The sequence below is a fragment of the Dendrobium catenatum genome, unplaced genomic scaffold (genome assembly GCF_001605985.2).
Source record: "Dendrobium catenatum unplaced genomic scaffold, ASM160598v2 fragScaff_scaffold_1099, whole genome shotgun sequence".
In the NCBI taxonomy this organism is placed as follows: Eukaryota; Viridiplantae; Streptophyta; class Magnoliopsida; order Asparagales; family Orchidaceae; genus Dendrobium; species Dendrobium catenatum.
In genome coordinates, this window is record NW_021319561.1 from 645,768 (window position 1) to 673,721 (window position 27,954).

General features: G+C 36.2%; 1 protein-coding gene across 2 annotated transcripts; it reads left to right on the plus strand.

Annotated features, from left to right (window-relative positions):
- Positions 1-379: 379 nt before the first annotated feature.
- Positions 380-27,667, plus strand: LOC110102377. Of its 2 annotated transcripts, XM_028698517.1 has the most exons (5): positions 380-661; positions 692-785; positions 16,565-16,635; positions 16,741-16,916; positions 27,397-27,667. In XM_028698517.1, the coding sequence occupies exons 1-5, from the start codon at positions 488-490 to the stop codon at positions 27,650-27,652; spliced, it is 771 nt and encodes a 256-aa protein (XP_028554350.1). In that variant the 5' UTR covers positions 380-487; the 3' UTR covers positions 27,653-27,667. The 2 variants fall into 2 exon arrangements, with proteins under 2 accessions (XP_028554350.1, XP_028554349.1); XM_028698516.1 differs by having other exon boundaries at positions 381-785.
- The last annotated feature ends 287 nt before the right edge of the window (positions 27,668-27,954 follow it).

The following is a 27,954-nucleotide window of genomic DNA, read 5'->3' on the forward strand; positions in this document are numbered from 1 at the left end:
TTTTTTATTTAATTAAATTTATTTAAGTCTAAATTAAATTAAGGTAAGATTTACTTCAATTAATTTAAAATAAATCAAGATTAATTTAATTTGAGCAACAATGTTTATAATTTTTTGAAATATCATTTATTTATTTCATAAAAATCCTTTAAAATCCTATTAAATTAATTAAAAAAAGGGTCAAACTGGGTCGATTTTGGGTTTCCGGGTCAACCCGAACCCGACCCTATTTAACAAACGGGTTGAAATCTCTAACCCAAACCCGAAATTTTCGAATCGGATTTTCGGGTTGGGTTAAATATTGACAGCTCTACATATATCCCATGTACCTCAATGTATACAAGCGCAGTGTTTACCCAAAAAAAAAAAAAAAAAAAATCCCCAAAAAAAAAAAAAAAAAAAATACAAGCGCAGTGACTGTACACATTGGACTCCGGACCGCACAATACTTTCTTTGCCTGCGGAGTCTCCTTGCGTTCTCTTAACGATGGATTTAGCAGCGGGAACAGCTTTGAGTAATCTCGCCCGTTGTTTCAGTCCCTCTTCCTCACTCTGTCCACGCCTTTATCCCGTAAATCACTTCGTTTTACGGATTCTTCCTTGCGCTTCTGCCAATTCTCGACGGCATTCTGTCATTTGCCATGGCAAGGGGAGGGGTTCTTACACCAAATCTTCTCCCAAAGAGCTCACGTTAAAGGAACAGGAAGCCACGGAGGAAGATGTCGAAGAAGTTGAGAAAGAACTCGAGGACGAGGAAGCGGATTATATCGGGGATTTTGGAGATGGTATTGACTTCATTTTTACTCTTCTTGTTGTTTTCTAGCACGCACTTAGTAGTATATTGTTTTTCTGTTGATTTCCTGACTGTTTTGACCATTGGGTTGTTGGTTTGTTTTTCCCATGTTACATTGCCGAGCGAATTGGCTCTGAACTGCTTTGATTCCCTTGTGTTTCTGTCATTTTAGCGTAACCCTCTTTTTCGAAGTGAAAGATGAAAAGCAAAAAAAAAAAAAAAAAAGAAAAAAAAAAAAAAAAAAAAAAAAAAAAAGCAGAAAGAAAAGAAGAGTAATGCTATATTGTTAAAAAAACAAAAAAAAATTTATAAACATTTGTAAAGTATGTGAATAAATAAAAAGCTCTTAATAGTATAAATAAGTGGTGATGGAATCAAAATGTGCAAGAAAAGATTAAAAATAAGAAGTTTTATTTATAAAATTGATTTAAATAAAAAAATCCGAAAAATTAGGAAAGACATAGAGGGGCCTATAGGGATTCTAAATAAGTAATATGTGATGCAAAAAGTTTAGCTTGTAATAATTTATATAATAGATTAGATATTAAAGATGATAAAACATGTATGCATACTTTAGCCAAATAAAGAGATATGAGAAGTAAAATTTTTGTTAAGTAAAGTGCATTAAGGATAAAGTTCAAAAAGTAATTTTCTTAGAAAATAATATTCAACATATGTGAATGAGATATATTGATAAAATTTTCAATGAAAGTTGTGAGGATACGATTCCTTAGTGGTCTTAGCACCCTAAATGAAAATAGAGATTTTTGTTTTTATCATTGTACTAGTAAAACTGTAGTTGGATGTATTTTATAGAAAATGAACTATGAAAAAACAATAGGACCTGATTATATTATAATAGAAGTGTGAGAATGCTTAGGTGATCAAAGATTTTTTTGGCTTACTAATTTTTTTAATATTATTCTGAAGACTAAAAAGATGCCAGTTGAGTTGAGAAGGTGTGTATTGGTAAGAATAAAGGTGATGCATAAGAGTGTGCGGATTATATAGGATTTAAGTTTTATTGTCATACATTAAAATTGTAGGAGAGTGTGATTGAGCATTGGTTATGAAATGATACTGATATTTCTCAAAATTAATTTGGATTCATGTTGAATAGGTTTACTATGAAAGCTATACATTTGTTGAGAGGTTTGACGGAGAAGTATAGAGAGAGTTAAGAGGATCTACATTTGATATTTATTGATTTAGAGAAAACATATAAAAAAGTCAAAGAGAAGTTGTATGTAAAGTTCTACAAAAGAAAGGAGTTAATAATGATTATATTCAAGTCATTAATGAGTTAAATACAATAGCTATTATTTGTGTTCAAACACAAGGTGATTTGACCAAGTATTTTCCTATTTCAGTTGGATTACATTAAGGATCAATTTTAAGCCCATATCTTTTTTACTTTAGTCATGGATGGTCTTATTAGACATTTGCAATGGCGTATACTTTTATGCTAATGATATTCTTCCTGTTGATAAAATTATAATGGGAGTTTATGAAAAACTTGAATTATGGAAGTCAATTTTAGAGTTTAATGGTTTTTATATGAATAGATCTAAAACCAAATACATGGAGTATAATGTTAGTAGTAATCATCTAGTGGTGGGATTGTGACATTGGGTGATCAAGACATTAAAAGAAGTGTACATTTTAGATATCTCCGGTGTTTTGTTTTGTTCAAAGAAATGCAGAATAGATGAGGATATTATTAGTAGAATTCAAGTTGGATGGTTGAAGTGGAGGAATGTATCTGTTTTAATGTGTGATAGAGAAGTACCCCTCAAACTTAAGGGTAAATTTTCTAAGATGGTAGTGAGACCTGCAATGCTTTATGGTGCAAAATGTTGACAATTAAAAGAGAAACAGAAAATTACGTTAAGAGTACCATAGATGAGGATGCTGAGGTGGATGAGTAACTTTACACTTGGAGACATAATATAAAATGAGTATTACGTGAAAAGGTTGGAGTAGCTCCAGCTGAAGATAAAATTAGAGAGAGTTATTGTAGATGGTTTGGTCACAGAAAACATCAGCCTTTAGATGATCTTGTTAGAAGAATAAATATATGTGATTGTCACGATTTTAAATTAAAGGATCCTGGAGGGTTGAGCCTACTCACATGGCTTATATGCCCAAAGGTCGAACTAGATCATCATCCTCAACAAATTAGATCCAGTTTATGCTAAGAAATGTAGAGGTAGATTTAAACAGACTGGATTAAAAAGTATTAAAAATGACCTTTTTAAATTAAATTTAAAGGAGAATTTTACTTTTTAATAAGACATAATGGAGAAAAAGGGTTCATGTAACCAATATCATATAGTGGGATAAAGACTTGTTGTTATTGTATAATATATAAATAGTTTATCATGTTAACTTATGCATAAACTCTTTATTTAAAAATAAAGTTTTGATATCATAACTTATTTAACATGTGCCTTAGTTGGTATGTAGTAAATCTTATTCATGCAAGTCATATTATGTTAATATGAAATAAACTTTGGTCCTAGTGATTATAGGTTAATTGCTATGACTAAAAATATACATAAAATGTGTATGCTTGTGTGTGATAGATGTTAATGTCTGTATTACCCTCTCATTGATATGATTGGCTAGTTAGACCGATGAGTTCATAGAGTCATTGAACTCTATTAAGTGGGTGGTGGAAACTTTCTTTTTGTTAAAGGTAACTTAACAAACTCAGTAACTTGAGAAATTATTTAGAAACTCTATGGTGCCATTCCAGTTGGGTATAAATGGTATTCACTCTTAAATTCATATTTGATGGATCCATTGATTCACTCTTAAATCCTTAAGGTATGCCTAGTAGCAAAAGGATTCAACCAAATCTATTGAACTAACCACTTGGAGACTTTTGCCTCAATTGCAAAATTAAATACATTTGAATACTTTTTTAGTAGCTACAAACTTTGAGGGGCCTTTACAATAATTATATAATGCAACACCAAGATAAAGGACAAAAATTATTTTTTTGCATCAAGATTTGAGTTTTTCATCATGCACAATTCTCTATGCAAGCCCATTGATAACCCATAATCTCTTTAAAATCATGAAAAAATGATTAAGAAGTTTAATTTAAGATCCCTATATGGATAACTAGGACATATTAGTCATGGAGGCAAAAAATTCATAAATTATTTGATTTAAGGATCATTTTACTTGCCTTATTTGACCAATATAAACTTTTATGTATTTGGAAGCTCTAAATTTTATTTATTTTTCTTAATTTTTTCTTTGTATTATTGTAAGTCATTTACCAATGTAATTGTGTTTTATTGTCTCTTAGGATTTTTCAATGTTATCTAGGCTTGAAAATGCTTATAATTAGGATATTGCTTTATACATTTTGATTCATTGGCTAACAATTATTTTTGTTTATATATATTTTTTTTTAAATATTTAGTGGCTACTCTACTCTCTAATGAAGCTTTGTAGCAGATCCCTTAATATTTTGGTGAGTACTTAGTTATATTTTCTCACATTTATTCCTCATCTCCAGTCTCCACTACATGCATCGAACTTAGCTTTCCTCAACCCTAAAACACATTTTCTTTTTCAAATATTTCTCCACACCTCTCATGACCTTATAATGCCTCAATTTCCAAGTTACTCTAAGACATCTTAGCCAAAATTCTAACATAGTTGAGGGTTGCGTTAGGTAGTCGACAACCAACATAAAACTTATCGAATTATGATGACATGAATATTTTAATATATTATGTTAATGCTAAGGGTGTGCCCTTGAAGCGACGTGTTGTATGGCCTGAATGCAACGACAAGTGAGCAAGGGATCTGCATCGGTGCCCGGGTGCAGTGTTAAATAGGCAAGACTCTCCACATTATGGACGGATGAAGGCAAATAAGCTAATTCATGAAACTAAAATTAGGATATAAACTTGAAATATAGGTTTCCTTAAAGGCAAATTAATGAAAGTAATAGATATTATAATCCAGAGGAAGATAACTATTCTTTGCATTCAAGAAACTATATGGGTTGGAGAGAAGACTAAGGAGATTGATAGTTTAAGATTTAAACTATGATATTATGGTAGGAGTTATATTAGAAATATTGTAGGTGTGATTTTCAATAAGAGTTTGAAGGATAATGTTGTTAAAATTAATAGAATTTGATAAAGAATTAAAATTTTAAATATTATTGTTGATTTTAAAGTTATTAATATTATAAACGCTTATGTTTCTCAAGTAGGGTTGGATATGTGTTCAAAATTAAAAATTTTGAATGACTTAGAAGAATTAATACAAAATATATCTCTCGGAGAAAAAAAAATTATTGGAGGAGAATTAAGTGATATATTGGTAGAGAGATAGATGATTTTAAAATAATTCATAGTGGCTATGACTTTGAAGTGACTAATAAAGGTGGTAAGATCATATTAGATTTTTCTTTAGCTTATGATTTTGTAATTGCTAATACCTTATTTAAGAAAAGAGATGAGCATCTCATTACTTATAAAATTGGATGTAGTAAAACTTAGAATGATTATTTTTTTTTAAAAAAAATAGATCGTTTAGATTGCAAAGAATGTAAAGTTATTCCTAGTGAAAGTTTATGCACTCAACATCACTTATTAGTTTTGGACTTTAAGACGAAGTGATAGAAAATTAAAAATAAAATAAATCGTTGTTCTAGGATTAGATGGGGGCATTTAAAGAATATTAACAAAAATATTTTTAAGAGTACGATTCTAGATTTTCAAATTTTGTCTGTGCATGAGGATGCTAATGTTATGTGGAAAAATAGCTAGTGAAATTATAAGATTTATTATAAAAATTGGTGTAGTTATAAAAACCATGATAATTGGGAAATATATAAAGAGGCCTGTAAGGAGTCTAAGAAAGCAATTTGCAATGCAAATATTTTAGCTTTTAATGATTTATGTAATGTATTAGATACTAAGGACGATGAAATATATATGTATAAGTTAGTTAAACATAAAGATAAGAGTATTAATGATTTAGTTCAAGTGAAATATATTAAAGATGAAGACACAAAAGTGCTTTTATTAGAAGAGCATATTAAGCAAAGGTGGATGAGATATTTTGCTAAACTTTTTAATGAAAATTATGAGGATACGATTGACTTAGTGACCTTAGCATCCTAAATGAAAATCATTTTTTTTTTATTTTTATCGGCGTATTAGTAAAACCGAAGTTAAAGAGGCATTAAAAAAATGAATCGTGAAAAAGATGTTGGACTTGATGACATTCCAATAGAAGTGTGGAAATGCTTAGGAGACGTAGGAATTTCTTGGCTTACTAAACTTTTTAATATTATTTTGAAGACTAAAAAGATGTTAGATGAGTGAAAAATGGGTGTGTTGATTCTTATTTTTAAGAATAAATGTGATGCACAAGATTGTGAGAATAAAGTTAATGTGTCATACTGTAAAACTATAGGAGAGAGTTATTGAGCATAGGTTGTGGTGTGACACTATTATTTCTCAAAATCAATTTGGATTCATACTACATAGGTCTAATATGAGAGCTGTACATTTATTGAGAGATTTGATGGAGAAGTATAGGAAGAATGAGGATTTATATATGATTTTTATTGATTTAGAGAAAGTATATTATAAATTTCCAAGAGAGTGCTATGAAGAGTTCTACATAAGAAATGGGTTAATAATGCTTTATATTCAAGTCGTTAAGGAATAAGGATATATATGCAGGAGCTGTTTACTTGTGTTAAAAAACAAGGTGGTTTGACTAAGTATTTTGCTATTTCTGTTGGATTACATCAAGAATCAGCCTGAAGCCCATATCTTTTTGCTTTAGTCATGAATGTTATCACTAGACATTTGCAAGAGGTTGTACCCTGGTGTATGCTTTTCGTTGATGATATTCTTCTTGTTGATAAGGCTAGAGAGAGAGAGAGAGAGAGAGAGAGAGTTGAAGGTAAACTTGGATTATGGAGGTCAACTTTAGAGTTTAAAGACTTTTGTTTGGGTAGATCTAAAACTGAATATATGGAGTGCAAATTTAGTAATAATAGATCTAGTGGGGGATTGTGACTTTGGGCGATCAAGTCATTAATAAGACCACTCGTTTTAGATATCTTGGGTCTATTGCTCAGAGTGATGGTGAAATAGAAGGGGATACTATTAGGAGAATTCAAGTTGGTTGGTTGAAGTGGAGGAATGCATCGGGCTTATTGTGTGATAGAAAAGTCCCTCTCAAACTTAAGGGAAAATTCTATAAGATGGTAGTGAGACCTGTAATGCTTTATGTTGCAAAATGTTAGCCATTAAAAGAGAAGCATAATATTAAGCTAAGTGTTGCAGAAATAAGGATGCTCAGGTGGATGGGTGGCTTTACTCTTAAAGACAAGATATGAAATGAGCATATATGTGAAAAGGTTGGAGTAGCTCCGTGGAAGATAAGATTAGAGAGAGTCGCCTTAGATGGTTTGGTCACATAAAATGACGGTCTTTCAATGACCGGTTAGGAAAGTAGATGTATTAGATGTGACTTATGTTAAGAAAGGTAGAGGTAGACATAAAAAAACTTGGTTAGAAAATATTAGAAATAATCTTTCTTTTTTAGATTTAGATGATAATTTTATTCTTCAGGATACAGTGGAGAAAAATGATTTATTTAGCCGACCCCACATAGTGGGATAAAGGCTTTTTGTTGCAATGAATGAAAGAGATAAGAGAGATGTTTTAGTTGAGAGAGAGAGAAAAGAGAATATATATGCTCAATCAAAGTAAAATTAAGGGTAAGAAAACTTCTAGGAGGAGAGGGGTGTTAACCTCTGGATTATAGCCAAAAGAAACAAAAATGAGAAGAAATACACAACATACCTCTGCTACCCATCCCGTAGCTCTATCGTAAATCCTGCTGAAATCTTGTTGTATCGGGCCTCTTGCTACAATGTTAGTAGCTCTGCGATTCAGCGCTGCTTAAGACCCGATCACATGTCTCTTGCATTTATAAAACGAGGGCAAAGTGAAGACTTAGGTTCTTCTTCCTTTGGCAGACCTCCCACAACACATCCGAATCCCTACCTCACGACTCCTGCTCCTGTTCGCAAGTCGTCCGAAGTTTCCTCTCTCCCGAGCCCATCCGACTCCACTTAGACGACCTTAAAGCCCTATAGCCGATCCATCTCTAACCGTCGAACCTCCCTAGAACCAAACCCATGTTTCTTAGCCGAACTCAACCTCGCAAGCTCCGACTTACTTGTGGCCACAAGCACCTCTAACCTAGTCCGACCACGCCTCCATTGCATTCACATCCTGCCTGACCCTTCCGCTCTGAACTAGCCGAACTCCACCTCCCCTATCAAGCCGCCAAAGCTTCGTACCCAACCAATTTTGTCCGAACCTCTACACGTTGCTGAAATCCACAGAGCCGCAAAACCTCACACGCTCAGAAGCCTCTTCCTCACCTATCTGACCCGCTTGCCTAATCTAAGAGGGTAATCCCCCTCTCTTTCTTTTTATTATTATATATGTATTCTTATTATATTATTAGTGTTAATTGATATTGATGTTAATATTAGTGTTAATATTATATTAATTTTATAATACTACTATTATTATCATTATTAAGCATATCATTAATATTAAATAATAGTAATAGTATAAAGTAATACAAGAATAAATTAATATTAATAGTAATATTAATAATAATAATATTATTATTTCATGCAATAAAAAATGAGAGTTCAAAAAAGAAAAGGAGAAGAAAAAGAAGGTTTTCAAAAAAAAAGAGAGTTTTACAAAAAAAAAGAGAAAAGAGAAAAAAAGAGGTTTTGTCTCGGTTTTTGTACCCTCCACCCAGCAGTCGCCTAGGTATAACCCCTCTAAACCCTAAAACTTCGAGAACCCACCTTTGACATTTGCAGCACGACAAAACAACCACATATACATGCTTTTGTTAGCGTGGTAGGAGGAAGTGCGTCGCAGTGCTCTCGATGAATCGGGTAATCACCTAAACCCCATTTCGGCATTCGCGACGCACCGGAAAACTGCCTATACACGCCTTTATTGCGCGTGGTGGGATAGGAACCCGGTGCGACGCCAACGGCTAGACGGGGTTACTTATAAGTACTCTTGAGCGGGGGGAAAGCCAATTACCTTTTAAAACAGGTACCCTCGAAGATCTCATACACGCTTTTATTAGCATGGTGGGAATGAAGACACGGTCGCGGTGTCTACGGACACCTATCATATACGTTTTTATTGCGCGTGGTGGGAAGGCCCAGTTTCTCGTACGTAGTTTCCCCTAAACGGGGGAGACGTCGGGAGGCTGCCGAAATTTGCATTGACGAGGGACTATACTTGGCTTGAATTGAACAAAAACTACAGGGGACTTATGAACCTAATTTGGACAGCAGGGAACTTGGAGCAAATGCAAAGGATTTTAACTCAATTCAAATAATAAATAAACTTGCAACTTGAATAAATTACAGGGACTGTATTTGAACTCAAACTGAAATGAACTAAGTGTAATGGACATGAACTCAAATTGTACTTGAACTTGATAATAAACGAACTAAATTTGAACTTAAACAAATACGAAAGAGCTCAAATGAACATAGAGTTTGTCTTGAATGATAACAATGGATTGTCATTTCAATTGAATCATTTGAGACCTTATGCAAACAAGCAAAGGATTTATGTATAAGCTTTGACATGAAATCTCTCTTTGGATAACAATAATAAATTTGTAATGATCACCTCAAGTGGGGTAAAGACATGATATCAAGTTTATCATCAAAGCCCTACATGGGGTCCCATGATGACTTTCGGGATTTCATACCCACATATACCCACCCACTTTCCATGTTTTTTGAACGCAGTCTACCACGGACTGATGGCCTTGAGGCTTATTGTCATTTGCTATGATGACAAACTTTTAAGTCGCATATCAGAATTTATCGTAGTCGTAGCGTGATTAGCTGCTGCACAATACGTAGTGAGGATTGCAGTAGTATAAGTAAGATATACGGTGATTAGCAATGTAAATCGATTTTTCCCTCGATGTTGAGTATCCACCCATACCCACCCACAAGGCCATGGGCGTACCCATGCCCACCCATACCCATTGGGTATAGGTGGGTACATGGGTGTGTGTGGGTATGGGTGGGTGTGGTTATGGGTACCCAATGCAGGGCTCTATTTATCATGCGTATGGCAAACCACCTTCAAGGATAAAGAATTTGCAAGTGGAGTCTATTTGCAAGCAAATAAGAACTCATGGCAAATCAATTCATGATGTACTCAAATGAACACCAAGGAATGAACATGATACTTGTAATGACCAAAGCTTCAAAAGGAATTTGCAAGCAATCATTCAAACAAGAAGCAAATGAAAGATCAATGACGGTCGATGCATCAATACAACCTACTTGTGCATATCAATTAATAAAGTTGAAGGATATATGCAACTTAATTGCAACCAACAAGATAGAGCCTTGTATGTATATTATAACTTACCCCTGAACATACAATGACTGATATTTCCCTTGCCAATCAACTTATGGGCATAAGGAGATCAATATAATGAATGATATGATACATTCATGAATAATATGTATCGGAAGGATGTGCAATAAATATGCCACTGCCATCAGCGTTGATATGTAATCAGGTGTATCAAATCTTGTAAGCAATGAGTGGTGTAGATTACAGAGAATGTGGAAATTCATATGAGAAAAGCAATTTGAAGTATTCTCCAATAAGTGCTAAAAGCCATCATGCCACATGAGCACTAAGGATAATAAGAATGTTAAACTTATTATGCATATCGCAAGTGACCTTTGAGGACAAGGGAACTCCGAAGACACACAATGACCTATCCATTAGTGGTGCAGTAATACGAGCATGGGTAAAGTTCGGAGATCTAACATCTCTACATAGCATTGTAAATACAAAACTCAGGGACAATCGTGTACATCATTGACAATAATACTATGACGAGTATACATGCTTGTCCCCTACAAGAAAAATAGTCAGATATACAGTGTACAAAACAACTCAGTGTACGCAACGAATCTTGAAGTGTATACAAAAGATTTTCCACGAACATAATAGAAAGTACACCCACTACTCTAACAACATCAAGGGCTGCAACTGTAATATCAAAAATCTGCTCCAGGATCGTCCTGGGACGATCAGTTGTAAATCTGCTCCAGAATGTGCCAAGTTTTGCTCCAAGAGCCAGAGTTGATTTTGGCGCACGACGTCCGAAAGTTAAGAAATAAAGAGATTCCGATGCAACAATCATTTTAGGAATAAATATCTCGTCTATCTCTCCTATACGACCCGATGCGCTTTTCAATCGTGAAAAGGAGAAGAAAAAGAAGGTTTTCGAAAAAAAAAGAGGAGTTTTACAAAAAAAGAAGAAGAAGAAGAGAAAAATAGAGGTTTTGTCTTGATTTTTGTACCCTCCACCCAACAGTCGCCTAGGTATAACCCTTATAGACCCTAAAACTCAAGAACCCAACTTCGATGTTTGCAGCATGACAAAATAACTATATATACACGTTTTTGTTAACGTGGTAGGAGGAAGTGCGTCGCGGTGCTGTCGATGAAGCGAATAATCACCTAAACCCCATTTCGGCATTCGCGGTGCACCGGAAAACCGCCTATACACGCCTTTATTGTGAAGGTGGGATGAGAACATGGTGTGACGCCTACAACTAGACGGGGTTATTTATAAGTACCATCGAGCAGGGGGGAAAGCCAGCTGCCTTTTAAAATAGGTACCCTCGAAGACCTCATACACGCTTTTATTAGCGTGGTGGGAATGAAGACACCACCGCGGTGTCTACGGACACCTATCATACACGTCTTTATTGCGCGTAGTGGGAAGACCCAATTTCTCGTAGTTTCCCCTAAACGAGGGAGACTGCCAAAATCTGCATTGACGAGGGACTATACTTGGCTTGAATTGAACAAAAACTACATGGGACTTATGAACCTAATTTGGACAACAGGGAACTTGGAGCTAATGCAAAGGATTTTAACTCAATTCAAACAATAAATAAACTTACAACTTAAATAAATTATAGGGGACTGCATTTGAACTCAAACTGAAATGAACTAAGTGCAATGGACATGAACTCAAATTGTACTTGAACTTGACAATAAACGAACTAAATTTGAACTTAAACAAATACAAAAGAGCTCAAATGAACATAGAGTTTGTCTTGAATGATAACAATAGATTCTCATTTCAATTAGAATGCAAAGTTTGAATCATTTGAGACCTATGCAAACAAGCAAATGATTAATGTACAAGCTTTGACCTGAAATCTCTCTTTGGATAACAATAATAGATTTGTAATGATCATCTCAAGTGGGGTAAAGACATGATATCAAGTTTAGTGTGTGTATGGCAAACCACCTTCAAGGATAAAAAATTTGCAAGTGGAGTATATTTGCAAGAAAATAAGGACTCATGACAAATCAATTCCTGATGTACTCAAATGATTACCAATGAATGAACATGATACTTGTAATAACCGAAGCTTCATAAGGAATTTGCAAGCAATCATTCAAACAAGAAGCAAATGAAAGATCAATGACGGGCGATGCATCAATACAACCTACTTGTGCATATCAATTAATGAAGTTGAAGGATATATGCAACTTAATTGCAACCAACAAGATAGAGCCTTGGATGTATACTATAACTTACCCCTGAACATACAATGGTTGATATTTCCCTTGCCAATCAACTTATGGGCATAAGGAGATCAATACAATGAATGATATGATACATTCATGAATAATATGTAAGGGAAGGATGTGCAATAAACATGTCACTATGCCATCAACGTCGATATGCAATCAGGTGTATCAAATCTTATAAGCAGTGAGTGGTGGAGATTACGGAGAATGCGGAAATTCATATGAGAAAAGCAATTTGAAGTATTCTCCAATAAGTTCTAAAAGCCGTCATGCCAACATGAGCACTAAGGATAATAAGAATGTTAAACTTATTATGCATATCGCAAGTGACCTTCGAGGACAAGGGAACTCCGAAGACACACAATGACCTATTCATTAGTGGTGCAGTAATATGAGCATGGGTAAAGTTCGGAGATCTAACATCTCTACATAGCATTGTAAATACAAACGTCAGGGACAATCGTATACATCACTGGCAATAATACTATGGCGAGTATACATGCTTGTCCCCTACAAGAAAAAAAGTCATATATACAGTGTACAAGACAACTTGGTGTACGCAACGAATCTTGAAGTGTATATAAAAGATTTTCCATGAACATAATAGAAAGTACACCCACTACTCTAACTACATCAAGGGCTGCAACAATCATTTTAGGAATGAATATCTCATATATCTCTCCTATATGACCCGATGCGCTTTTCAATCGTTATAATGCCTACTCGAGGCAGTAACAATTGATTTTGATTTATACGACGTCTGCAAGGGCACAATCATCCAAGGTCGAAATGATTGATTCTTTATTGAAGCCGACAACATAAAGTGATGATGACGACATAATTAGGAAATCACTTATTGATTCCTATACAAATTCTGGAAGAGAAAGCCAGATCAAATCATTATGGAGCGAGTGAATAGCAGTTCAATTAGGTCTAGAACATCGGGTTGGATAAGACTAATGAGGCCTGCAAGTTCCTCGATGACCAGTGTTCGTGCATCCACCATAGTATCCATAAGAAAATGTTGAAAAGACAACTATAAAATGAACTTCTATGAGCCATCGTAAAAAAACCTGTCAAATGTCCAAAATGCCCCTGTACATGCACCGTAGTTTGTATACGAATAAGTACCCATAAGGGCATGTGTAGTCATAAACTAGCACGGGCCCCGACGAGCGTGTTATTAATACATATGTGACGTCTAGGGATGCTGCGCGGGTCCATAAATGAACGTAGTTCGAGCCCGATCCTTATATACAGATAGATGAGAGTCGACATGGCTCGAACTATCAAATAGATATACGGTCAGGTGTCTACTGAAATATCTATTTTATACGTTCATATAAGACCTTCAAGGCCCCCAACAAAGAAAATTCATCAACAAAACTGCAAAGCCAACAACGAACCCGATCCCCTATCAGCAAGTTGATAAGGTCGACAATGTTTAGTTAATGAATGACCCCGTTACCTCGATGATGGCTGTGTTGAACGTAGATTTCAACTGGATGGACTAATTCTAAATATTTCAAATGCCACCAAAATGTCCAAAAGTCTAAAAATCCAAAGATGTTTAAAATTGAAATCATCCATCAAAATACTTAAGGCAAAATTCATCCACCCTCTGTAACAGTTTGTATAGGTGGACAAGTTAAAAAATATTTGAGCTCACATAGAGCTAATGCCTAGTCGAAAATATCACTATGATCTATTCTCAAATAATTTCCTGCCAGTAAGGACATGGTACGTGTTCTTTAATCGGTGGTTTTGTCGTTAAATGGCACCGCATGATAAACAGTTATGACCCGAGACACTCTGAACTAAGTGGTTTTGCCGCCAAATGGCACCACGAGATAACGGTTATGGTCAGAACCAATACGTTCCTTAGTGCACAAATAATTGAGACATGAATTAATATGATATAATCGACAGGGCACAAAGCCCTTTATTAGCTAAGGTGAATGCAAATTTGTCCCCTTAGATAAATATTCACCCAAGGTCTACAAGTTCCCCTTGGATGAAGCAACCCATGGCTGCCGACAAGGATCCTTCTGTCAGGTTGGGTCGACTACCTCCTCTGGCTAAGTAGACCAGGGACCACGATGGCCCGGGACGACGGAATCATGGAATCTTGATCGGGTCCATCATCCATTCCCCCACCATCCGCTTTAAGTGCAGGATGGTGAAATTCCCAATTTTAAATATCAACCCTTTACAAATACTCATGCCCATGCCGCTACTATATGCCAGATAACACGTATCTCTACGTTTCTGATCGATGACTAGCCTTAATCGAAAGTTCTCTCTCGTGATCGGGAGGGGTAATTAACTATAGGAGCTTGCGCCGATAGGATACCAGAACGCAGACCATAAAGTCCTCGCAAAATGAGGGCGAAATCTCTGGGTAGTGTCGTATCTACAAACCTATTTGCCTTCCAAAATTTACCCCGAAACTTAAATCCGTTAAAACTCACCCGAAAAAAAGCGTAGCGGGGGAGGCCAGGGCCTAATTTTTGGAGCCCACAAGGGGGTTACAAGACTACTTACATCCCAAGCTCTCCTTAGATAGTTTAGGTTTTTTTGACAAAGTTTTATTTAGCCTAAAAAGCATTTTGTTTAACGCAATATATTCTAATGCTTGCAAATAAAGATAATTTTTTAATGAATTTTCTAAAGCAAGCAATCCTTTCAAATATTAATAAATACTCAAGGCATATAAATTTAAAAAGATGATCACAAGAATATAACATTTAACTATCTTGTCTTAATTTTGATTCAAGTAAAGACTTTTATTTGCGGAACACACCATTTTCTATTTAAGGAATCTCAATAAAATTTTCGGTTATGGTAGGTTCACACAAATGTTAGATTAGGTATTTTTTGTTGGTGGTATTAATTCGGAATAAAGCAAATTCTTATAGAGTTATCAACTATCATGCAATTTTCCAATTTTTTTAATAAATTATCAAATAAGGAAATTTAAAGTCATGAAAGCAATACTAACCTTTCTTGAAAAAAAATAAGCCCTTTTTTTCCAAGGTATCTCAAATTTTCTCTATCTTGAAAAAAAATCAGATCCTCCTAGGAAAAAAAAAAAAAAACTCTGCTACAAGCAAAATATGCCTTCAAGCTCTTTGACTTTAAATTTCTTGGAGCTCATGGCTTTGATACCAAAATAATGTAGTGTCAATAGGATCTTTATGGTGAAGCCGACAACTTGATTGATGTCCTCTTAGGGTGGTGATAGAATGATTATTTGGGTGGTGGTGAGGCAGAAATTTAAGTTTTTGGACAGATTTTGGTATGAAACTTCTAAGCTCAAAAAAGATGCATTTTCTTTGGAGAAAAATAATGAAAAGCTCTAGATCGAAGCTTTGGAATATTATGGAACTAATGATGGTGTAATAGATTTTGGATCAATGGTTGAGAAGTTATTAAACTTTTAATTTGGTTGCTCACAACAAAAAATTACCTGTCTATATTGGAATTTTGTCTATTGTATATTTGGGTTTTTTATGGAGTTGAGGATTTGGAAGGTTATGAGAGATGTGTGGGGCTATTTAGGAGAGTTTTAGAGAGTTTGAATATGTTTGGAGGTTAAGGGATGCTAAGCTTGAGGCTAAGAATAGGAGATGAAATTGTGTTGGGAAAGAGGAGGAGAAATGATAAGAAGAAATAACTATGAACTCACCAAAACCCTAGAGGATTAACCACCAACCTTTACCAATATCTACTAATTGAATCATTTCATATGGCTTTTCTGTTTCAAAATTAGCTTAAAAACTTGGTTCTGATTAAAAAAAAAAAAAAAACAAAGCTTATATACAGTTTGAAATTGACTCCTGAAGATCTGAAGCATAATATTAGAAGCCTTGTAAAAAGTTAAAACTGATGTATATCTAATTGAAGTAGTTTTGAAAAAAAAAAGCAGCTTTTTGTTGTTGCAGTGTAAATTATCCAATTCCAACTCCGAACTATATTTTCCATCATTCTGGTCAAAGAACTATAAGATCGAAAGTTGATGTATAACATTCAAAGATGCAAGTTTATGTACAACTTAGGCTTTGTTTTTCCTTAGATATGCTGGCAAGCGATGAAACAGATTTTGAGGATGAGTTTCAAGATGATAATGAAGATGCAGATCCCCAAGTAATTCTGAACTCTCTTGTGTATCATTGCTCTTTCTTTTGCTTGTATGACATGCAGACACTTTCAACAAATGAACACCCTTATTATTTTTATGATCATCTGAAAGTTGGTGATGGCGGTGGGGGAGGAGGGATCTCACTTGCTGGAACATGGTGGGATAAGGAAGCATTGGCAATAGCAGCAGATGTCTCACTTTCATTTAATAGTGATTTGAGGATATATGCATTCAAAACTTCAGCAAATTCTACCATTCGCTTGCGGATAGAGAAGATGTCCAACAAGTGAGTATCTTTGAGCATCCTTGTCATCACTATTAGCCTCATCCCAACTAATTTGGGCCAGGTGTTACGAATTCCCATTTTCCATTTATTTTTGAAAGAAATCAACTTTACTCAAACCTATATTAAGACTAACAGTTGCTGCTATAGAGTAAATTCATTTAAAAATTAGATAAGATTCCCAGTAAGGCATTATTTTCAGTGTCGTGATTCATAAGGATGTCCATGAATTTGACCAATTACTCTTCGTGCTTTGCAGATGGACATACATGTATATTGATTTTTGAACGATCTCTTTTCCTTCTCTTTATGAATTTTTAATTTTTACAAGAAAGGTTCTCCCCTGCTAATTAATGACAAGTCACTAGCGATTTTGTATGCTCACCAAATTTGAAAAAAAAATCAGAGGTTATTTGTATTCCTTGGAAATGATTTCCCACATTCCCATTCAATATTTCTTGACCTTCGGTTGGCCATACTACTTGCCCACTTAGTGCAATATGGGTAAGATCACTTAACCACGCTTCATAACTAGAAAATACAAGCGACATGGAAGTACATGCCACTCATCAAATTACTGGGTATATAATTGTGGGAATTCCTCAAAACATTAGGAGCATAAAAATTCAAATGGAAAAAAGTTAGCAGAAGTTTCCCGATCTACTATTTCCTTTACATAAAAATAAGGGTCAAAACCAATTATAGCCATCTGTGAATGTACATTCAATGGATTATTTGATCCATATTGATGAAATGTGACCAAATAAGAAGATTAGCGCCTACTAAAAGAAAGAGACAAGTGTAGACACCACAAGATTGTTAGTAGTAGGATTGTTTCTCATGTTTATAAATCATAATAAAAATTTCAAAATTCTTTTTGAGAAGTTCTTAAGAAAAGATGAATAATCGGATAGCAAGTTGATCAGTTAATTCCATAAGAAATAAATGAGAGTTAGCACTCGATTGAGTTCATATCACCAAACCAATTGAATCCTTTACACAGCGAATGAGTCCATATTCAGTTCTTTTATTGTACTATTATTTTTTTTTGCTTTTTTAATTTTGATTTGTGTTATGCACCTATTCTTTTTTTATTATATATGTTTCCTTTTCTAGTTAAATTATACTTCTTTTTATTGTCTAAGATTTACATATACAACATCTATCACTATCAAGAGAGGAGTACTGTGTCCTCTATTCTTTCCTTTTTTCTTTTTATATTAGATAGAATATTAGATAGTCCTAATTACCATTCACATGTTATTTGAATTTATCTAAAATAAATGTATAAATTTCTATCTTTACTTTAAAATTTATTTAATAGTTTCTTAATTTTAATATTGAATTATTTAGAATTCAATTTATACTCGGGTTTAATTTAATAATTTTCTGCTATTCAAAGTGTTAGACTTATTTTTTACAATTATTTTGAACAAATTCTATCTATTTTACTTTATATCTACCCTTTTTTTCATCTATTAACATCAATTTTATTTATCTGTCTAATTGGAGTGCAGGCTTCAAATATTCGTGCCTCGGCCTCTCCACGACTCCTTTTCTCTTTTTTGGGTCATCGAGGAGAATTTTAATGCTTAAGTTTTGAGGCAAATTTTAAAAAGGTGGATTGGGTTTTGAATAAGACATTACACAGAGATTTCACGCTCATTTTGCGAGGACTTTATGATATGAGTTCAGGCTTCCTATAGGAGCAAGTCCCTATAGTTAATTATCCCTCCCGATAGTGAAAGGGAACTTTCAATTAATGCTAGTTGTCAAACAGATACGTAGTATTTGACGTATAGTAGCAGCATGATTTGAACATTTGAAAATTTAATATTTAAAATTAAAAATTTATCACCTTACACTTAAAGCAGATGGTGGGAGGAATGATGATAAACTGATCAAGATTCCATTGTTTTATCATCCCGCATCATCATGGTCTGTGGTCTACTTAATCAAAGGATGTAGTTTACCTAACCTAATAGAAGGATCCTTGTCAGCAGCTATTGGTTGCTTTGTCCAAGGGTACCTTGTAGGCTTGGGGTATATATATATATATATATATTGGGGTGAATATTTATCTAAGTGGATAAATTTGAATCAACCTTAGCTAACATAAGGCTTTGTGCCCTGTTGGTCATATCTTATTGATTAATTACTTAAGGATTTAGCATCGTGAAGAACATACGAGCTTTGACCATAACCGTAATATAATGGTGCAAATTGGTGGCAAAACTATTTGGTCAGAGGGTCCTGGTCATAATCATTTACTTGTGGTGCCATTTGATGGCAAAACCACAAATGACTCGTATTCATCATGAATTAGCTGTGCTCGCCTATAAATAATACGTTGTGTGCATATCTATGTTCAAAGGGGATCCACTACACTTGCAACACATCTATCATCGCTGTTTGTATACGGACTGTATTAGCCGTCATTTTTGGTAGATGATTGATATGTTTGCTTGAAATTGAATTGCTGCTGGCTTTGCAGGTGCCTTGACATTTATTGCATGTTGCTTGTCATCACTTGTAGGTAGATTGTTGTGCAAACGATGATTCTTTTGCTATTGCTTGTAGATATTCGCATTTGTCGTACGTTGCACTGTGTATGTTTGCAAGAAGTTTTATTATTTGTGCAATATATTACATTCATTTGTGCATTAATGTAGACTATCAACGAGCTGCATTCATTCATATATCAACTTCTATTTGTTCAAAAAGGACCCCTCATCCTTGCAATGTATTTGTTGTTGCTACTTGCAGGTGGGCTAATGTGTTTGTTGCAACCCCTCATCAGTGTTTGCAAGAATTCATTATATTCATTGTATGTTGATCATCATGACTTGCAGAAGTTTAGTGTATTTGCTTACGAGTTGGTTAGTGTCAACTGTAGGAATGCCACTACATTCATTGTGCACCATCCACGCTTTGCTTATAAGCATATTATTGTATGTTCTCCTACTGCCGTTCGTATATGGTTCATTGTATGCATTACAAGTTCTTTGTCCTCGAAGGTGACTTGTAATATGCATAATGAGCCCGCCATTATTGCTTGTTAGCACTTGCATTCAGATCATCATGACGACTTTCAATATTTATTAGAAATTTCAAATTATTGGTTGCAAGCACATCGTGTATTTTTCCAATTGATCTTTACTTGCAAGCCAATCGTTCTTGAAATTTTTATCCACTAGAAGTCCTTGCTTTTATATTTAATTATGTTTTTTTTTTGTAAATTACTGATTTCATTTTAGATGTTAGGTTATGTTCCCTGTAATTGCAAGTTTGGTTCCATATGGTCAAGTTTAATTCCCTATTCTTATTGTTCTAGTCTTATCCCCTATTATTTGTCTAAGTTTTGTACATTTTTTAACTCTGAATTTCGGTAGCCTCCCGGCGTCTCCCTTATTTAAAGAGAATTTTGGGAGTCTTAGCCTACCCACCACGTCAAAGAAAGACGTATATGGTAGGTGTCGTGTGACACCGCGGCTGTGATCTTTGATCCCACAATGCCAAAGAAAGGCATGCATGAGTCTTCAGGGGTATCTATTTGAAAATGCACAATTCTTTCCCCACAGCACTGAAGCTCGTACATGAGTACTTATTTTTTACCCCGTCACGCTAGAGAAAAGCGTGCACAATGCTTACCAGCCTCGCCGCAAGTGACACATGGTTTCTATCACCACACTAGAGAAAAATGAGCATAGGTGATTTTTCAGTGTCGTGAACGTCAAAAATAAGATTCTTAGAGGGGTTGAGTTTGTAAAACATTATACCTACGCAATCGAACTGATGGCGGTAACGATGAGGAAAATGAACGAAGATCAAGACACCCAAAACTTTTTTATTTGGAAAACTCTTTTTTTTTCTTTCTGTCTTTTTTTTTTATGCTATATAGAGAGATCGGAACTGGGCTGTTTTTGTAGTGGAGGAGAGATTTAGCGGGTTTGATGTGTGAGCTAGAGGGTTGGTATTGGGCTGTTGGGCTGGACTTGAAGTGGGTTGTAGATGGGGAAAGGGAAATTATGAGGTGATGGCAGGTGTAGGCGGAAAGGAGGGCGGAAGCTTGTGGGATACGATTATTGGCAGAGAGGTCGGACAAGGAAGGAAGAAGTTCCGATCTGGAGGAAGGTGGGATCGATCCAGTGAGTAGAGTGCGGCTTGGCTAATGGATCAAAGCTTCTTGCGGCTGAAAGAATCGATGTTATAGGTTTGTGGAAGCCAGACAGAGGGTTGCGACAAGAGTTATTGTGGAGTCAGTTCGGAAGGAGGCCGTGTGGCCCGATCTGGCTTATGGAGGGATTCGACGGGCTCAGCTGTGATCGAATGGAAGGTCTTCACTCAGGCATGAGTTGGCAGTGAGGAAGAGAGGGGAATCGGGGTTGGTGGTCTTCGATTCGGCTGGTTGTTGAAGTAATCGAGCATGGGTTCGACAGTGTCGAATGCATGAAGGATGGGAGGAAGCAGACAGAAGTGATCTTCGATCTGCTGAGAGGTGTTCGATCAAGATGCAGGAGGGGAATTGGAAGGATTGGAGTTCGGAGGTAGCCGAGGGATGCAAAGGAAGGGGTGAGATTTGACTCGGACGACATAGGGAGAAGCTATAGCAGCTTAGGGAGTTTGGTACTATGGACATAAGAGGCGTGTAGGGGATTTTGAATAGGGAAGGAGACGAGAGCAGGAATAAGAGGATTGGGGGCTTGTGTGCGGGAGAAACATTGAATTGAGCTCTCAAGCTTTGCCCTTGTTTTATTGACGCGAATGGAAGTGTTATCGAGGCGGATCTGGCACGTGAGGATGGGCCGTTGTGGGGATGGGGAGACTATAGTAGGTGGCATATACGAGATTTTAACAGTATTTGAGTAGGGATTGCAGGTAATATATATATATATTTTTTTGAATGGGGTTCAACAAGGAGCATTTCCTACAATTAACATGTCCAAACTATTATAGTATATTTTTAGATATCTTATTTTCAGTAGATCCAATTAGGAGTGTAAATGAGTTGAGTTGTGCTCAAGGGTCCCCTGGCTTGAGCTTGATTAATTAATCGAGTTCGAGCTCGAGCTCAAGCTTTATTCGTTTATTATGAAAGAGAGAAAATAATTATAATTTAAGATATTATTATAATAAAATGGTAAAAATAATGATAAGTTATGATAGAAATAATAAAGAATTACTTAATATAAGAAATTGAGATATAATTTTTAAATATTTTTAACAACTTTGTATTTAAAATCCTGAATTTATATATTATATTAATATTTTTTAAACGAGCTGCCTTACGAGCTTACGAGCCGAGTTGGGGCTAGCTCAAGGTTGGCTCGTTAGCTCATCTCACGAGTTGGCTTGACTCACAACTCTATTTTTTTTCTTTTTTTGGAGAAATTTAGGGGCTACTCCCATTTCATTGATAACAGAAACAAAATACTAGTGTGGAAAAACTATATGAAAGAAAAAATATAAAGAAACCCCATGGTCTCAAGCACAAAAAGAGAAGCAGGGGAACAAAACAGAGAAAGGAAAACTAAGCTAAAGCTATGAAGGACTTAATATGCTAAGACAGAGCAACTATGGTCAGGAAAAATTCATTTTTTTGAAATAGCCAGCATAAAAGCAGGGCCCCTGGTTGCCAAGAGACCTTCCAAGGGGCGGCTGGTAGACCCAACACTCATCATCGTCCTTCCAAAAAAATAGTACCCTAGGAAAAGAAGCACGAGCATTTAGATCAGAGTGCAACCAAAAGAGATCAACAACAGATGAGGAAAGCCTCCCAAAAAAACAGCTCGATAAAGAGCAGCAGAGAGCACATATGATGTTCCATCCAAACATATAACAAAATCGGTGGGAACCCGTGGTTACCATTTGACCATCCAAGGGGAATAACAAAAGTTCCACAGATCATCCCAGCCACAAAATGAACTAGTCAAGAAGCTAGAAAGATAAGGTGCGAGCTCATGCCAGAAACTGTCTGTAAATATGAGCATTTTTCTAGCGAGCAGATTTGTATAAGATAATATTTTTAATCTTTCTGGCTATAGTGGTATGATAGCCGAGACAGTTGCCAAATAGTCTATCATTCCTGCTCTCCAGATAAAATAAATTGTTGCACTAACCAGAAGATTGTAGAGATGATTCAACTCAGTGCTGACAATGTGATCTTCAATAAAACTGTATGCTTGATAGAGGTTAGGTCTCAAGAGAAGAGAGTCAACTTGCGATATTAAGTATTTAAGGATACTGAAGGTGTAGTCACACTCAAAGAAGAGGTGAGTGTGAGATTTAATAGCCCAAGTATTTACCGTAATGCCATGACGAGCCAGAAGATCAGCAGTTTTAAGTCCATATTTGAAAGCAAGCCAAGCATAAGAAGAAAATCTAAGTGCATACCGCTTGTGCCAAATATAATGATGCCAATTAACTGAAGGAATATGAGAGTGATATTGCTTTTTGATGCCCTTAGTGTTGATACTGTCAGAACCCAACCAGAGGCATCCATAAAATGAGGGAACAATAGGCACCGAAAGGATAGTTTGGCTAATGTCTTGAGGGAAGGTGGGAGGAATGGAACAATGCTCGTTCCGAATAAAATTGCTGACAGTGAAGTCAGTGTATTCCTGAGATAATAGTCATGAGGGCGGGATGTCAATAAATCCCATAAAGAATTTCCATTGCACCAGGGGTCTCAGAGAAGGGAGAACTTGCATTGAGAGGACCCTTATGGTAAGGCAATGTTTGATCTTAGAGGCAACCGAACAGAGGAAAGTCCAATAGGTAGAAGCATGTTTAGGTTGTGGTAGCCAAAGAGAATGGTAGCTTAGTTTCCACCAATGGAATAAGAGATTGTCATCATTTAGGAATCACCAGATAATAGAACAACCAAAGGTATGAGATAGGTCATCAATAGATGGAAGGCCAAGGCCCCCACAATTTTTTGGTAAGCAAATGTCTTTCCGAGCAACCATATGGATCTTCTTCTCCGAGATGTCTCGAGAGAGGAGAAATCTAGAGCAAATTTTGTTGATGAGTTTACAGCATCCTTTAGGGATGACAGAGCCTCTGATCCAGTAGGCAAGTATGCTAAATATAGTGTATATAAGGAATTGAATTCTTCCAGCAAAGGAGAGGGTCTTGACTTTCCATCCATCAAAAGCCAAAGTAATTCTTCTGATGAGAGGCTGAAAATCTGCTTGATGCAGTTTTTTAGTAAAGATGGGTAAGCCCAAGTATTTGATAGGATTTAGTTTATGCTGAATGTTCAGTAAACTACAAATGGAAGAGTTCAAAGTGCAATTTTTTGAGAATAAGTTAGAGCTCTTGTTAGGATTAACGTGAAGGCTCGAAGAAGCAGCATAGCAACTCAAGATGTCATTAAGAGTTTGTGCGTTCCGGATGTTAGCCTTAGCAAAAACAAGTAAATCGTCAGCATATAAAAGATGAGTAAAAATGGCATTGCCCGCAGTAATCCCAGATAATTTTTTGATTTGTCACCGCTTCCTCAAAACTAGCAGATAGCCCATCCATAACTATTGAGAAGAGGCATGGGGAAAGAAGGCATCCTTGCCTAATACCCATGGTGGAGTTGAAGAAACCATCTAGAGCACCGTTAATAGCCACCGAAAAATGAATATTAGAGATGCAAGCTTTAATCCAGGGTATAAACAACAGAGAAAATCCTCTAGAAAGATGACGGTCTAGCAAAAATTGTCTGGAGACTGAGTCAAAAGCTTTGTGGATATCAAATTTGGTGCAAAAGAATTTTTCTTTTGCTTTTAAGTTGAATCTGCTTAAAAGGTTAGTTGCCAAAAGAATGTTGTCAGAAATGACCCTTTTCTGAACAAAACTAGCTTGGCTTGGGTGGACAATGTAAGGCATAACCTCTTTCATTTTATTAGCAATAATTTTGGCAACAATCTTATAAATGGAGTTGCAAAGAGCAATTGGCCTGTAGTCAGTGACAGCAGAGGCGTGAGCCTGTTTAGGAATGAGTGCAATGGCTGTATTTTTCGCTTGCTTCGGCATGAAGGAAGTAGAAAAAAAGGATAGCACAACGTTGCAGACTTGTTTACCAGTAACATTCCAGGTATTTTTTTAGAATTCAAAAGTGTAACCATCAGGTCGCAGGGTTGAAGAGAAGGGAGACTTGTTTACCAGTAACAATCTTACAACGTTGGTCTCCTTTTTGGCGTGTTTGCTTCTAGTGTTCTTGGTCTTTTGAGTAAAGGGATGTAGAATGGGGCTATTGTTGTTGTGTTACTGTGTTGCTTTGGCTGTTAGGTGTTGTAGGAGGTTGGTCACAATCATTAGGAGAGGATTGCTCAGTTGTGGTGATAAGAGTGAGGTTGGGAATGTTCAAGACTTGGGTAGTAGGCTGACAGGAGGTTGGGTGATTAAGAGGAGAAGAAGAGGGAGGACTTGGGTTATGGGGGAAGGAAGTAGAGTTTGTAGCTTTATCTGCCTGCTCAGAAAGAGAAGCAAATTTGTTGTTGGTAATTATGGGGGTGGAGCTCGAGGGAAGTAAGCCAAAACCAGGGGTGAGTATTGAGAGGGCTCAAGAAGTCTTTTGAGGGGGAATTTAGGTTAGGTATCACCAGGGGGAGGAGGTTTGACAAACTTTGACTTTGGGTGGGGGGATTTTGGGTAAGAGGGGTTGAGTGGTGAGGCTGGGAGGTTTGAGGCAGAGGGGCTTTGGGGTTAGAAGCGGCAGGGGGTTGAAATCTTCTTGGTTTGTGGCTGCTGCTGCAACCACGAGGGGGTGCTTTTTGTTGGGTAGGGGGATTCAGGTTGTTGGGGCATTGGTGAGGCGAGTGCGAAATGGAGCCACAGTGGGTGTAAGGGACTGGTTTCCAGTCATAAAGCATCATGAGGGGGGAGGTTTTTCTATCAACCGAAATAAAAATTTCATCAGGGAGGGGAGATGTATTGTTCACCTGCACACAGACGCGGGCGAATGTGAGACGAGTTTTGGCTGCTTTGAGAGCATCAATTGCCAAGGGAATTTCGACATAGCTGGCAATTTTAAAGATCCCTTATGGAGTCCAGCAGGATAGAGGCAAATTTTTCATTTTGATCCAGAGAGGTATGGTGGGGAACTCTTCCCTCTTCGGCACAAAGTTGGGCGTCCACTTTTGCAATATAAATGGTTTCCCGAAGAAGAACCACGGGCCACCGGACCAAGCCATCTCGTAATGTTCTGGTGCAGTGAACTTGAGGATGAAGAAGCCATTGTCTAGGGTTAGGAAGGAGAGGGCTCCTTTCAGATTCCAAGCTTTTTTGATAGTGGAGAGAAGAGCCTCGTAGAAGGGCCTTCTGCTGATGGAATACCCAACAAGGGAGAGGGACCATTCCGGAGCTCTGGCGTTAACTTGAGCTGATGTGAAGTGTGCTGTAAAGTTATGCATAGGAAATTGAGCGAGGGAGGAAGAGAAATCATGAGAGACTTGAGTTTGGGAAGCTAGAAGAAGCTTCCAGTCAAGAGGACCAGAGGACAACAAAATGGGGGAAAGGGATGCGGAAGGGAGAGGAGGGAAGTGGGAGGAGGACATCCTGCAGGTGGAGTCCTCTCCGGGGAGAAAAGGCGGCAAACTTATGCGCGAAGAAAACCCTAGCAGAGTTTCTCACTCTAGCTTAGAAACTTCAAAAGCAGAAATTCTCACTTACACCTCTAGATCCAATCACCTCTCTAATATAATCATTCTTTAAATATTCACAGTGCAAAATTTTAGCAAAGCAAATTAGTCATTACTGGTGATTTCAAAATCAAGAATACTGAATGAGTGATTTATAACATGGAGCACGTGCCACGTTACTTCATTATCAGTCATTCCATATGTTCCTTACACCAACTGTTAGATCTTTATGGAGATCAAATGCTAAATAATAATGCGACATCCAAAATCGCGGCAAACTTAAATCATGAGAAGTGTGGCTACCCTAAGAATCAGCATTGAAGAACTGGATCTATGCACTTTTTTCCCTGCAAGTTCTTTGATTAAGGAATTAATTAGTACATTAAATTCGTTATTTGCAAAAATCATGGCAACTTAACCCCTAATTTTAATACGTCATCTAGTCATTGAAGTATAATAAGTAGAATAATGAAATCAGACTGGAGAGACTAGATGTAAGAGTTTATGCTAACAATTTTATCTATAAAAATCATATGCATTAAATTTTCAATAAGAAACAAAACAGAATGATGTTCTCTCTAGCTGTGGTGGCGATTCTTTAATGTATTGCACATGCATAGCAATTTTGCTTGATTTTATAAATGAAAGTTTTCTATCTACCCAACACAAAATTGTCAATATCGATGTTATATGCTTATGTGCTTAATTGAGGACAGCCAGTTTACCTATGGGAGCTTTCGAGTTCCATTTATCATTTAGCAAAAGTTACGTACAGTAATTATTATTCTTAACATATTTCTGGAGATTCTTTCTGCAATTATTATCACTGTTAAGTTCACAACATTTCGTAGATATGGTTCTCCAACTATGGATGACATTGAAGCATTCTCTTCTGCCTATCGGCTGCGCTTGGATGAAGCAGAGGGTGCTGGAACTATCCCAACTGACATATCTTTGGAGGTATCTTCTATTATTGCCCTTCCAAGCTATTCCTATGATATCTTGCTCTATCCTATGAAGATTTTAGAAGGTCGATGCACAATACATTTCCATACAATAAAAACAAATCTTATGGACGCCTTTAGCTGCTGTGGCTTTACTAGTTAAATTGGTTGGTTTAGTGATCAATAAGCTTGTTTAGCTGTGGCTTTGCTAGTTAAATTGCTTGGTTTAGTGATCAATAAGCTCTTTTAGACTTCTAATGACCAATTCTTAAATTTAAATAGATTCAATTAAGAAACTTTATGTTTGTTGAATTTTAAATTGTTTGGTGCATAGGTTCAATCACTTGAATTAGTTCCTTTATTTGTGAAGAAATCTAATATTAAGGAGAATGAAGCAAAAGATCAAAGATGGGTTCTATGCAGCAGTGGTCAAATTCATTTTCAATCTAAAAGCTTAATTCTATG